Source organism: Phalaenopsis equestris, unplaced genomic scaffold, assembly GCF_001263595.1.
Source record: "Phalaenopsis equestris unplaced genomic scaffold, ASM126359v1 Scaffold000229, whole genome shotgun sequence".
Lineage (NCBI taxonomy): Eukaryota > Viridiplantae > Streptophyta > Magnoliopsida > Asparagales > Orchidaceae > Phalaenopsis > Phalaenopsis equestris.
The window spans coordinates 479311-494989 of record NW_018164671.1 but is presented as its reverse complement, the minus strand read 5'-3'; the positions used below and the strand labels follow the sequence as shown (position 1 = coordinate 494989).

Below are 15679 nucleotides of genomic sequence, written 5' to 3'. Positions count from 1 at the left end.
AATATCATATAACAATGTTTGAAGCAGACAATTTGAGATAAAGGGGAAAATAAGTTTGGCATTAAACAGTAGATTATATACACACTGAAATATAGATTTAAAGATCACTGCATGCTTTGAATGCAAATGTAGCAGACCAGAAAAATTTGAACACATTAAATTTAAGAGGCATTTACATATGTAGTACAAAAATCTTATGTATTTACATATCTCACACCTAAACTTTCTTATTTACACACACAACACAAATCTTTAATATCACATCAAAAAATAACACTTACCATTTTTCAAAACTGAAATACACCTTTTCATGAATATGTTTAAACACCAAATTGCTATTTATGTAAATATGAAAGTATAAGTGTGAGATATGTAAATGCATAAGAATCCTGTGCTATGTATGTAAAATTCACTAAATTTAATAGTAAATAAAAATAGAAATTTAAAATCACAAGACAGCAGCTTAGTATTGAAGCACCGAACTTAAATTTCCACATCATAGAATAGCGTAAAGGAATCCTACACATTTTAAGAATTTGGAGGTCGTAAAATCAAAATTTGCTCAACTGTACCACCTATATGTTTCCATCACAATGGTATTCTTCCGATGGAAAGAATTCCAATTGGATAACCAGCCTGTGAATGGCATGTTTTTAACCAGCACACAGAACACAAAATCATTAAGATTCAAAAAAAAGGAGAAGACATAATTACATTTAATAGAAGCAAAAATTTGCACACAGACAAAAGTCACACGATAAACAGAAACTCGTCTGAATCATTTTGCAACTACTTGAACATTTGTTTAATCATCTTTCCTACAGTAGTGTTAAAATATTCACTTACATTTTTAATATGGGAGCAAATATCGCAAAGACCCTAAACTGATTGTATTGCACATAAACAAAAATGGCATGATAGACATTAAATCCCCCAAGCCAGGTATTCTGCAAGTGCTGGTACATGTATTTTACTCATTTTTCCAACTGCACTGTTTGAATATTCATTTTCAATTTTAACATACGGAGGTGTGATGTAGGCAAGAACAGACCAATAACCAAGAATAAGATGATTCATCAACACTATAATCATCACCATAGTTTTATTAATGCAATGAACTAAATGCTCATTCAATGCAAACTAAAATTAATTGTAACTATGCTTCCATTTTAATGTGAAGAATTTTAATCATCTAAAAAATGAAATATATTAACCTTGGACCCTCTAACAGGTAATATTGATAAAAGTGCTGATCGCATTCATATGGCTACCCAAAGCCTGCAGTGGTAGACACCACACTAGAAGCTTCTAAAAATTGTTCATCCGTACTGCTTATTTTAAAGCAGATTATCTGGAACCATAAACCATACTTAAAGCAAAAGAAACTATGAAAACAATTAAGCTTCGATAGTACACAAATTATTATTTTTTGATAAAAATACTCTCATGTGTCAATTTTTTTAAAAATCACTTTAAGATGAATTAAAAAAATCTTATATACAAGAACATACAAATATATATACTTCAAACTTTTACAGAACTAGCTACTGGCATAAATAAAACATGCCTCCATGTAAGTTTGAGAAACATTGACTCCAATCATATCTTATGAGAGGTCCAAGCAACCTATATGTCACACTCAAGCATCTCCAGAGGGATTAGCAACTCAACCATGGGATGGGACAGGAGATTCTAGAGAAGACCATAAAGAGAAGAACAATTTAAGAGATTCCAGAATGTTCCATCGCATTTCAAAAAATTTTTGGAAGGGGAAAGCTTTAAGGGAAACTCTAGGACAGTATAGAATGTTCTGGAAACATGTGCATAATGTAGAATCATCTAGAAGCTGAAATATTTTAATGTAATCTAAAAAGTTATATAGGTCATGAGTGAGGACAATAAATAGTGGTCTCTCTCCCTCGTTTGCAACAACCCAAGGTTCCCAAATAGCCTCTCCTTAGTGAAATGTTTCCATCTTTCAATAGCCTCTCCTTACTTACTTGCAAGAGAGTTTTTGTATTTCCAAATCCAAACGTTGCAATGGTTAGACTAATTTAGTGTTTAGGAAGAACAACAAGGTTGCATGAGTGATATGAGAGAAGTTTGTCCGTGGCATATAGCTCGCTACTTACCCTGACCAAGTTGAGCCTTACACTCAAAATTTTAATAAAGCTTATATATATATATATAGTGTGTTCGTGCGTGCGAGCCATTATTTTGTACAAGTGCAATCAAGTTACAAGCATATGCATACAAATATGTGCAATAATAATCAACATATACTTAAATATTTAAATTTTATAGTAATTTGAATAAAATGGCAGGCAAGTCCTACTGAGCTTTATAATTAATGATTTTTTTTTTGAAATTTAGATAAATATTAAACAACTATCATGTTAAAACCATAGCATGAAAATGAGTATTTTATTTTATATATATATATTTATTTATTTATATTATTTTCAAAAGTAATGGTCAAAGGCTAGTAGAGGATCCCCGTTCATCCTTAGGTGTGCTAAATATTCGAGTACCACACCCTACACAAGGGGGGTTTGAACCCGTGACCTAAGGGGACTTACAACCTTCAGGAAGGCTGCTCTACCAATAGGCCACGGTACGTGCAGATATCAAATTTTCAAAATTAGATATGTAAATATATGAGAATTGTGTCATATGTATGTAACCTCAAGATATTAAATATTTACAAGATTCTGAAGCCATTCAATAGGACAAAAATACTACTGAAAACAAGAAAAGACTTACGATCGTTTATTGTTATATACTCTCCTATTGTATCAGTCACCTAAAGTTCATTTTAAAATATATTATTGCTCCATCATCATGATTGAAATAGTTAGTATATATTATTATAAATCTAATGCACAAATGTTTCAAATTGTATGTTTGAAATGTCAATACAACCCAATCTTTATGCAAAGATTCGAGAAATTAAAATTAATAACAATTATTTACTACTTATTAAGATTTGGTGATAAATGAGGTGCTTGACCCAAGAAAATTTGGTTAAATGAGATTAAAAAAAATAAGATTCTGAGAAAACAATTTAGAATTTACCTGTAAAAATTGCTGGTAGAGCCGACTGATTTAACAAGTATAACCCTGAATCAATTCCTCGAACAATTCGGTCGAATACTTTAATTGTTTTACAAAAGAAAAACCATGATGAATTGAAAGTTGGATCAACAAATCAATGAACCATTAATGGTTCATTTGAACAACCTGCTTTTGTCCATGATCAAACTATGTTTAATCTCATTATTTGTTATCAAAGAAGTAGAAATTAACCTTAATGTAAATAATAAAAAATCAAAATTTGCTTAATGACATAATGTATAAAGTATCAAACAAAAATTTATGCAATTGGGCATGCATTGAGCATTGTTTTAACAATTTATTCATGCAATTGGCTATGAACCATTATTTATTTTAGGAATACAAAAACACATTTTGTATTCCTAATTTAGTTTTAGAATATCAATTTTTTGATTGAATGAAATAAAAATGTTTCATTGGGTTCTCTAAATTCCAATTATAACCACAAAAGAGGATGTTATTCATTTAAATATATATATTTCTTGCATTCAGTCACATATTTGCATCATGACCATATTATTTAATTAATAATTAAATATTGTAACATTTATTATGCCCTCAGTCAATCAACAGTTGAAATCTGATTGAACCTCTAAACCTTAGTCCTTCCTCCGAGTCATTCTTCAAACCCTAATTATCATCATTTCTAAAAATATTACATCATTTAAATGATTCTAATTAGTTTTAATAATATTTACATCATCAACATTTAAATTGTTTGGACCCATTCAAAATTTTGAATCTTGAAACTTCTTTCCACGGTCAATGTCCAGTCCAATCCTAAAAATATTAAATTAAACTACTTTGGTAGTATGCATAGCCTCAGGGATGATCCCATCTTCTATATTATATATAACATCATCATCATAAACCATGCTTTAAAATCAATCACTGGATTTGTAGCCTCTATCCCATCCTCTATCTCCACAAACACGTCACTTTCTAAAATTTATTGATTTGGAGCTTAAAACACTTGCACATGTTTAGTGTAAAATTACACATGGATGAATCTTTATCTTTTCTAAGATGTGATGGCCTTTCCACTTCATATCATATTCAACCTTCTCGATCGTTCAAATTCATCTTCTACATTTTAAGTATTATCGCTCATTTCTCCAAGCAAGACAAGCATATATCTCAATTTCCCTAGTTGGGTTCTATTTGAATCTTTGAACCTTCAAAATTTTGGCTTTCGTTCCATTAGTTCAATGTCTGATTCAATTAAAGGAATACTAAATCAAACTACTTTGATAGTGTGTATAGCCTCAAAGATTATCCCATATTCAATACTATCTAGATCATCACCATCATTAGCCATGCTTCTTTTAAATCATTGGGTCCATAGCCTCTATCCATTCCTCTATCTCCACAGACTCATCACTTTCCTCCTAAAATTTTACTAATTAAGAGCTTAACACCTACATTTCTATAGCATGACACTTGGATGCATCTTTATTTTTTCCCAATCATGATATCCTTTTCACAACATGCCATGTTAATCTTTTTCCATCAATCTAATTCACTTTCTATATTTTAATTATTATTGCTCATTTCTCCAACCTAGGCAAGTACACATCTCGTTGTTCCAGTCATATCCCGCTTTAAACTTTGAACATTTTAGCTTTTGTTCCACCAATTCAATGTCTAATCTATTCTAAAAACTTTAAATTAAATTTCTTTGATAGTATGTATGGCATCAACCATGGTTTCTTTATAATAATCGAATTTGTAGTCCCTATCTTCACAAACTCATAACCTTCAACCTAAATTTTTACTAATTTAATGCAATATACAGTGGGATGCATCTTTATATTTTCCATACCGTCGTGGCCTTTCCTCATCATGTCGTGTAATCTTTCTTTGTCAATCAAATTCATCTTCTACGTCGCCTATTTCTCCAATCAAGACAAATGTACATCTCGTAAACTCATCTAAGCAATGTATTAATAGCCCAACTTAGGAGATGTCTAAACATCACAGACTCACTCCGCTTATAGGGTTGTAAGAAAAGCAGCAAACTTGGTTAGCAACTTGCTACTCGTTCATAGAAGGCTCATTTATGTTGGTTTATTTAAAGAAGTGAAGAACCTAGAATAATGTTTTAAAAAGTTGACCATATAAATGACACACACACAAAAAAAAAAACTTTACAACATTTATCCAAGCAAAGCACTCACCTAAGCAATGTGTTCATGGCCCCAACTTAGGAGATGCTTGAAACAACATGGCCTCACATCTCTTATAATGTTGTAAGCAACCTAGTGAACTTGGTTAACTCACTGCTCGTACATAAAAGGCTAGTTTATGTGGTTCATTGAAGGAAGTGAAGAAGCATAAATAGAGTTTTAAAAGCTTGAAATATAAATGAAATTTAGTTCATTTATGTTCGCAAGCTATCTCAATAGTTGTTTAACAAGCATGTTGTTAAGAAATAGATAAAATGCTAGATTATTAATGAATTAATTGCTTAAATGATAAGTTAATCACTGTTATTAAATCAATTTTCTCGCATAATACACATTAAAAATATTTATAATATGAGAGGTATAACCATGATGAAACGTGAAAGTATCAAACAAAAAGCTAGATGAATAAATTTAATGACTTAGTATCCTTAAATAAATATTTGAACTTCAGAAAATAAAATTACAAATATTTATTAAATTATGTCAACTTTCATTAAAGCTTATAAATCTATTTATGTTTAGTGGTAAGATTAGAAGTTTAAATTATAAGCAAACATAAATTTAATTAGGCTTGATTAAAAATTAAACTCAATAATATATTAATACACTTGAACAAGGTAATACTCAGCTTGAATCAAGAAGCTTGAACAAGATAAAAACATAGCTCAAACAATGCTGAGAAATATATTAATACACTTGAACAAAAGGTAATACTCAGCTCGAATCAATTCACTTACAACTCCACTTGCCTCGCCTCGCCTTGCCTCGCCTTGCCTCGCCTTGCTGGAGCGCTTACATTCATATTAATTCCCAAGGATCATATTATCACTATGTGATTACAACACTAAACAAGGTGCATCATCTGCACATGTATCATAGGGGTTTTTTGGTTGCATGTATTTAAATGCAATAAGTTTAAAAGTGAGAAAAAGAAACCTTATTTTAACCTTTTGATTTACAGTGCCACATATTGCCCATTAACAGGAATATATTTTTCAACGCATGCTTCAAAAATTAATAATATTGAGTGATCCTATCATTGTTGATGGGTGCATTTCACATTAGCTTAATTGATGTTTTAGCGCATTTTGGAAGAATTAAATCTAAAACACTAACTTCTAGAGTTTTTCATACTCAAACCATCTAAGAAAAGACAACAATATTCATGTATTCCAGGTCGTAACCAAGCTTAGTCGAGCCAATTATGTTATGGGTTGGATTTGACTTGACCATACTATAAGTTAATCACGTTCGGCTTGAGCTTAAATCAGACTTTGATATCTATGTTCATACTTGAACTATTTAGATTTCTTAATAATTATATTTGGATTGCGCTTGGCTTATTTAAATTAATCGAACAAAAATTTCAATGAGTTAATAAACATGCCAAAAAGGATAAATGAGCAATTATATTTTCATATAAAATTATAACAAATAATTTTACTATTTTAAACAAAAAAACAATCAAATAAATTTTGAATCGATACCTAAGTAGTTTAAGACAATTAAATAAGATAATATAAAGTTGCAATAAGTTTTGGTGTAAGTAAATAATATAAATAAATACAAATAAACTAAATAATTGAAATAATGAAATAATAAGGAATTGCATTAAATAAACATACATTTTGACATTAAATTATAACATGCTACTATTAAATGTATAATTAATTAAGAGCTTCTTAATTAAAATTTGGGGTAATTACATACATAGGACCCGAAACATTGTTATTTACAAAATCTAGCATCTAGGTGATATTTTTAGACTGCCGAACCGATGTATTTATGCATGCCACAATCAAATAATTGAGAAATTGATAAAAAGAAAAATATTTGTTGGAATTTTATCACGAATTTTGATATTTGAGTGAGAATTCAAAACATGGATGAAAGAGGGTTGTAAATAGCAATGTTTTGGGTTTTATGTATGTAAGCATCCCTTAAATTTTAGGTAAATAATATATTGATAAGAACTAGTCATAAAGCATTTAACAAGTTACTCGTTGAACAACAAATAACTTTTTTGTGAATATAAATAAAAAAGTTGAACCTTTAAGTTTAGTTCAATTAAACTTTGACTGGTTAGAAAATATTCAAACTTAATTATTTACTAATTAACAAACTTGCTTGCGCACTAATCAAGCCAAGTTCGAGTTCGAGTTCGAGTTGTTCATCGAGTGCATTGGTTCATTTACAGGTCAGTTCTAGCTTTATTAGATTGAGGGTTAAGCCTCTTCATACTTTGAAATGACAACTATCGGTTTGATTGGAAATTGGTGAAAGCAGATGCCCTTATACAAATAAGTTGCAAACAGTGGTTTTATAAACATATCAAATCATACATAGCAGTTAAATTTTGGTTCTGGCTTTTGACGCAATGGGTGACTCTTTAGAAAAAAATAGTAATGAGTAATTATTAAGATCACAACCATTTCCGGACTGCATACAAAACAAACACACAAAATCATGGACTAGTCAAACTGAAACATGCATCAGCGTCGTCAAACTCCAAAGAAATTCATGATAATTAATAGCCTTCATCTATCAGTTATCAAAAAGGAACTTAATTTCCGTATAATCAAGGGCATGTAGATCAAGATATGAGCATATAAATGCATATTATTAAACTAGATGAGCCATAGAAGACTTACAAGAAGAATTCAACTAAAGATTTGAGTAAAAATGAAGTTACATCACTAACTTATAGCATAAACTATAAGGGAAATTTATATACATAGTACTCAATTCTTATGTATTAACATATCGCACGCTAAACTTAGATATTTACATATATAACACTGTGGTGCTTTAAACCCATGCATGAAAAGGTGTAATGCACTTTTAAAAGTGATAATAGTTTTTTTATTTTTTATGTGATATTAAATATTTGAGTGCTAGGTGTGTAAATATGAAAATTTAGGTGTGAGATATGTAAATACTATGTAAATGGCCCAAACTATAGATATAAGATGAGAAAAATAACTCTAATCTTGCCTTTGACTTGTGGGCTTTCTGTACTCGACCATGTGAAATCAGGCCATTAAGAGAATAACTAGCTCGAGTATCTGCAGCTGTGGTGGAATAATGACTATGACAGTAGCTTGCGCCCAGCTACAGAATAACAAAGTTAATTGGATAGCTGGATTTGCAGAAACCTAAAAGTTTTCCATTAATAGCAACATGAACAGGATATGAAGATGATGCAGCGATACCATAGAAGCCTCCCTCCACTTCCTGAAATAAACACATGTTTGAAAGCAGCCAAACAATAAATGAGAAAATTTAGATGTCTTTAAGGGTAAACCATATAAGCAAAATAGAAATTTTTTATGGCACTTACAAACTACACAAACATGTAACCTGCAATCTTTTGATGCAAAATTAAATAGAGAATCAACATAAGAATTAATTTGGAGAAATTTCAGATCACTCTTCTGGCTTAAAAATTATTCCAAGATAATGCACATAACTAACAGTGATATTTCAAACCAGCCTTCCAGGTTTGCTGTTTAGATCTAGAGGATGAATGAATTTAATACCACTAACCTTCACTAATTAATTTTTTTCAATTACAGAGAACTCTAGAAATGCTCTCAACATAGGATCTTGACATATACATGTTTCATCCGACTGATTTGCCTCGTAGGCTGGTTACTTGTAGTATTTTTTTTTATGAGAGTTTAACTTTGCTGGAGTTCAACAAACTGAAATCCGCGCTCACATATGGAAACTGACACCATTATTTTTGGCTCATGTTTTACGCGTCTCTTACCAATCAAGCTGGTAAATGTACAAAGCCTTTGTATTGGGTCTTATTACAGCAGTTTGATCAAAATTATGATTTGAGTTCAAAATCTAGCCAACTTGTAAAAGATCTCTCACTGGATAAATAAAAATTTCTGACATTAAATTTTGGTAAAGATTTAAGTAGTTCACTTAAAATGACAAATAAGATGCATATATTCAAGAGAAACACTATGGAGTAAGGATGAAATGTTTTAATGTCGGGATGTAATTGTATGTGAGGTTGAGAGTGAGATTAAACTAGTTTTTATTCATTAGACAACTTCCCTGCCTGGCTTCTCCTCTATCTGTCCTCCTTGCAAGCCAAGATACATAATCAATATGACAATACAATATGGTTGTATTAAGATGTTATATTAACTGGGAAATAACGATTCTAAGATGCTATAAAACTAAAAAGATTTTTATGCATCGGTGATTTCTCGGAAACATGTAAGGATCAAGTTTTTCGATAATATTAAATGCAAGAAGCTGAAGATAAAAAAAAAGGGAGAACGGCTCCTTTGTAGGTAATTGGAGAAATTTTGGTTGTTTCCAAGGCTTAACTTTCTTGTTACATATTATCCATCTCTGATTTTATTTCAATTCTGACTAAAACAAAAAAATGGTGAATAGATTCAATCTTAGACACAAACAAAAAGCAAAGACCAATATTGTCAATAAATAAATCTAACTTATCCTTTGTCACGACCCAACCTAGGGGCTTGGAATTTTCAATGTGGGAACAGATGGCCGAACGGTGAAATTAAAACTTTCTATTTTCATTTCTATCAATAACAGTTTATAATCCAAATAAATTGAAGATGTCACAGAAGTAAGGCCGAACGATGAAATTAAAACTTTCTATTTTCATTTCTATCAATAACAGTTTATAATCCAAATAAATTGAAGATGTCATAAAAGTAAGTAATTTAATTTACCAAATAAAAATTTATCTTCTTGTTTGCTAGTCTTATCTTTTGTACACATTTTCTTCCCTATTACTCATCTTCTATTCAAAAACTTAAATATAAAAAATAATATTACAACATAATGAGTCATCTAAAATAACCAGTGAAAAAAAAAAAGTATAATAACTCAAGAAAAATAGAACAATATATATACTGATATTTTATATTTCATTATAGTAAATCATTTAATAATTTAAATAAATGTTCACGGTATTTGCTTATAAGTAATATGAAATTTTTATATGTACACCACTTTTGCTTTAGTTTTCAAGGTATAATCTTTTAAATTTTACGATACTTCTTACTCTTCTAATACACTTGTCTCAGGAGCACTATCCAAATATTACCTAACACACCCATGTTTGATGCATACCTCGTCGGCAAGGAATGGTGCAGCCAAGTTTACTATTGTTTAAGATGAAAATATACCTACTCACCCCTAGCCGAGATTCTACCATCGGCACAATAATTCATGATTTAAATTGCACAATTATTTGGGGTGACAGAAAAACATCTACGCGCGGGGGATATTGGAGTCCCCTACCAATACAATAAGAAGGTGAATTCTTTATTTTAGCATGGCCATATAAGCAGTCATGTATATAATATTTTCATTTCATTCTATAAACATACATTTTTTACTTATAAAATGCTTTGTATTTATCTGCCAATGAATAAATACATTTCTATTGGAATTTAAATTTCATGGAAAATCTAATAGCTTCATAGGAAAACAATTGTGCAATTGTATAAGTTGAATCCTAAAGCGTCCAAGGAATCACGTCCAAGGAATAGAGCGTATGAAAAGAGGAGAATAAGAGTCAAAGAAAAAGTACAATAAAAATGAAAGCACCTAGAAATCTTTTTCATAAAATGATCTTTTATTTATAGGTATAATAAGTGACCAGAGTACATAATTACATTTAAAGACCCCTTCTGTACAAAGAAGCTTAAAAGTATTAAGGTTATTTGTACAATTTAAATCTATAAATATATTAATAATGAAGTTGTTGGTTGATCATGATGACTTTCGGTCGCCAGTAGACATTCATTCATTCGTTGATGAAGGATCAAATCGAACGATATGAAAGCCTCCCGACCAAGCTTATCTGTGACTTTGCTTCAGCCTTCGACTTGTCTCCCTCATTCATTCAGCAGTCAGTTGTCCTTCGTTGGCCTGACATAGAGTTGTCCTTCGTTCATCCTGCTGTAGGGTTGTCCTTCTTTTGGCTTGGCGTGGATTCGTCCTTCATTCATCCTGGTGTAGAGTTGTCCTTTGTTTGGCCTAGCGTACAGCTATCATTCGCTCGGCCTATTACGTCTGTCAGCTAGCCTACTCAATGGAGTGACTTATCAGGTCTTTGAAATATTTATCCCTCGACTTGGCATTAATTTTTTCTCCAATAAATTAAATTAGTGTTTGACTAGAACTCTATATAATTTGACCGTAGGTCCCTTTTATTTGTCGTGAATCTACATTTTTCTCTGAGATTCGTGTTGCCATGATCCTATCATACATATTTAATTTCCCAATTTTCTTACTTTTTGAAAACAACAGCTGCAATAAAAACAAAAATTAATTGTTACATTAAATTCATTTATTTCATAAACAATATTTAATAATCACTCTCTGAATTTTCGTGCGTTGTCACCCTAAATAGGCTGTTACGGATGACTCTCACTCATGCACTCTCTTCTTATCCAAAGCTTTGGTCGTTCCTTGTTGAAGTTGTTCCCATGGCGAGTGATAGGAAGGTCCAACTTGAATAGCCAGCTGATGATATTATGATGAAGGCTTTTTTACTACCAGCTAAGAAAATCCATCCCTCGAGTATTCTCGTAAAAAGTCATCATTCTAAGAGTGGTGTGGTCGGTGACAGGGAGAAACATCCTGAGAGCAGTAAGATTGACAAAAAGAGGCAAGTGAAGCAGCTAGCTTTCAAGAGAGGGACATTGGATGAGCGCAATGACGATGATGGGAACGAATCGTCTGATGACATTCCCCTGTTACGTCGGAAGTCGGGCAAGGGTCTAACAGTTTCCTTTGTTGGAGCATCGGCCAAACCTGCTAGTCAGCAGGGAAAGGATAATCGGGGAACTTCTGGGGTACGCCGCCTGAGGATAAGGATGTGGTTGGTTCTCAGATCAAAGGGATGAGAGTTGTGGGTGCTCCACCTATATGCTGGTGAGAGTTTCTCATCTTTGCTCTAGTCTGAGCAAGACCGACTCCTGGGTATGAGGAGTTTGGTTGTTTGACCTGGCTTAGAGTGATTTTGCACTTCACCTAACTTGGTCTCTTTTTATTATGCCGACGACCCGATTCACATTTCTGACTTGTTGAAGGCTGTTGAAGGCAACGATTAGTGAAAAGGATTGGACTGACTTCGTGGTTGTATGGACGAGAAGGTAGATATATTCGCTCGTGAAGCCGAAACTCGGAAGGAAACCAAGGCCCAGCGAGAGGCCCCGAACCCAAATGGAGATTGAAGGTGCAGTTGGATGTCCTCTTCAAGAAGCTATCGGTTGAACTGCTTGACCACCGAGCGGACGCGGAAGACCATTAGACCAAAACTGCGACCATCCAAATGGAGATTGTGAATCCGTGGATGGACATGGCATACGTAAGGGAGGCATTTTTGGTCGCTCGATTTCAAGCTAAGGTCGACAGTGTAGACAGGTTTAAAAGTTAGGGGGTCGAGTTTTATATAAGAAGTTGTTGAGTCGGGGGTTGATTTTGCCACATGCAGCTGACGAGCCATTTGTAAAATTTTTCATGCTGAATAAATACATGTTTCTATTCCTTGTATTATTGTTTTCATATTTATGCAAATAATTAAATTATTTCTTTCGGCGACGTGACGTGGAGTTCACATTCCCGAGGCACGGTCAGTGGAGTTTCAACTGCATTTTGAGCCCTATATATAAGGTTGAGGCCCCTTTATGACTTCATTTTTCCCTCTCCTTACCCTTGGGTCATTCCTTCTTCCTTCGTTCTTCTGCTTAGCACTTGCATGGCTTCCAAATATTCGCCCCAAGCATTCACAGCAGTGTCAAGGTCAAAGCGCTCTGTGTTGTCTTCTGATGAGGCTTTGAGACTCCAGAGGACGTACGTCTATGACGACGACATTGTGTTAGAGGCCCCGAACCCAAATGACCGGTTGACTGAAGATTATGGGGGATGGCTCGTGTTGTACCACGACCAATTCATTCAAGGACTTCACCGTCCTCTCTGTCGCAAGCTTCGAGCTATTATGAATCGCTATGGTGTTACCCTGACCCGATTGAAGGCAAAATGCCTAGCGGTGCTCATCAACTTTGTTGATTGTTGTCATATGATGGCAATTCCTTAGTCACGAGAACTCTTTTCTCATGTGTTCTTTTTCAAGGTCGACTTGGATGGCCACGTAAATTTCACTTCGAATAGAAAGATCTGGTTGATCGACCTTGAAAATAAGGTCAAGAATTGGAAGTGTCACTTTATTCTGGCATCAGTGAAGGATGGGGGAACTCTCACTGTCTATCTGGTGAACCATATAAAAAGCAAAAAGCTTCTCATATCTGAGGTTTGGCTTCATCTGTGTAGAGGAGGAGCCTTTCCGTATTCCAGTTTACCTGCAAGAATATAGTAAACATGGTTTTGAATATGAGCAAGTATAGTCAGATGACCAGGGATTTGTGGGATGCGTCCAACGCTAAAGAGACAAAATGACGCCCTAACAAGGAGGCCAAGGCTTCCATGAAGATGTCAAGAGCAAAGAAACTGTTAGGGGAAGGAGAAAAAAAACTTTTGAAAAAGACCGTAAGTTCGAATCCTCTTATCTCCACTTCCAAAACGATTGTCGGCATTCAAGGGGTTTCCAGCGGTAAATTAACTTTAATTTAAAGAAAAACCTCCCTTCCCATAGGTGATGTAGGGAGGAAACAATGTTGTGACTCCTATCCTGAGATCCGATGTTGATTCTTCCCTGGACGAAGAGTTAATTGGGGCTCAAGAGAATCCTCGGTACAATGTGTCTGGCTTCGACCTTGCAGAAAGGGGAAAAGCCAGCGACTGTTCCCAAAACCTGTAGTTGGTCAAGAACGGATTCCCAGTCGAGGAATTGATCTGGAAGAGGAAGACCCTGGGCCTAGACCTAATCTGGAAGCAGTGACCACAAGTCCTGGACCCGATCAAAGCGGGATTCGCCCCATTATCGAGCGTGAAAGCAGTTCCCCGATTCCTGAGAAATCTCGACAAAGGAAAGGAAAAGAGCCAGTAGGCGATGCAGATTCGCCTTTCGTTTCACTTCCTGGGGGAAGTGATGAATGGACCCCAATGTAGAAAGTGGCACCGAAGGCCTTTGTCTCAAGATATTCTCGTTTCTCTCTTATTGAGCTGCAATGAAAATGAGGGGATATGAATTCCAGGACCAAAATTTCTTTGGCAAGTGAAACAAAAGATCTAGAGCAAATCAAAAAGGAGCCCTTCCAATTGAATGTGCAAACCAAGCAAACGAAGCGAGCTATACAAACAACCATTTTTACTCGAGAAACCAAGCAAACCAAATCTCATAAGCTTTGGTACAAAATCATAAATTTAAGATAGACACTCAACCCAAACCCTACTTCATGAGTGGAATCAACAAAAGAGAGGAGTTTCAGGTCACTAATAAAATTTTGAATTAAGGGTGTGTTTGGATTGGCGGAGCGGTACCGCACCGCAGTTTTTCCTGTTTGGAAAAACTATAACTTGTTTTCCTACTACAATTGGCTACTTGCGGTGGCTGCTAGAAAGTTGTGGTCTGACTTTTTCAAAAAGATTTTTTTTTGTAACAGCCACCGCAATTTTTTGAACAATAGTTTCTTTTTCAGTAACTTCAGGGCTGATTTTTCAAACATTTGCAACTGCCCTAAATAGACCTTAAGTCACTTGTAAAGCAGTGCAACTATAAGTTTTATGTATTATACTATGAAACTCTTACTTGTGGAAAAAGAATTTCATCAACTATAAAAGAAAACAAAAATATAGATTTACAAAGGAAGGCAAAGAATTTATGGCTAAAATACTCCTCACCTTCTGTGAAATTTGTACAAACAAAAGATTACATAACCATCCATCCCTGTTACTTTGGAGTCTAATCACGTTCAAAAGGCTAATAAAATCTTGCAGAGCTAGTCAAAGCCATCGAAAGAAATAAAATTTATCCTCCAGAAAAGTATAGGAGCATAGTATGCATCCAATGGATACTGCTCCATCAGCAAGAAAGAAGTGCCCCAAACCCAAATGGGTTTAAGATTAGAAAATATTCCTATAAAGTCAAAACCAAGGTTTTAAAAGAAGAGGTTCAAAATTTAACAATCCAATCAAGTTGAATCAAATAACATAACAAATATAAAACTAATTTAATATGATTTAAATTATATAATAATAACATAGTAATGATACAATAATGATACTTTCACCAATTCAATATATAATATACTAGTTCAATGAACTTCGCTCATGAATATTTTAAATATGACTCTAAGTTAAAATTTTGAGAAATAATTTAATTATTTATTCTATTTTTAATATAAATATTTTATTTTAATCATCAAATTAAAAATAAAAAAGCTAAAAATTTATCGATATTAGAATAGAGCGGT

The 15679-nt window shown here is 33.3% G+C and overlaps 1 protein-coding gene across 2 annotated transcripts in view; it reads right to left on the bottom strand.

Annotated features, from left to right (window-relative positions):
• The window catches only part of LOC110023745 (pentatricopeptide repeat-containing protein At4g21190), a 47836-nt gene that overhangs the window by 22975 nt on the left and 9182 nt on the right, over positions 1 to 15679 (bottom strand). For both annotated transcript variants that reach the window (XM_020723303.1, XM_020723304.1), the window contains exons 2-3: positions 8513 to 8534; positions 8295 to 8411 (exon numbers count right to left, since the gene is read on the bottom strand). In XM_020723303.1, coding sequence (XP_020578962.1) covers positions 8295 to 8411; positions 8513 to 8534 — 139 coding nt within the window. The remainder of the gene's footprint in view (positions 1 to 8294; positions 8412 to 8512; positions 8535 to 15679) is intronic.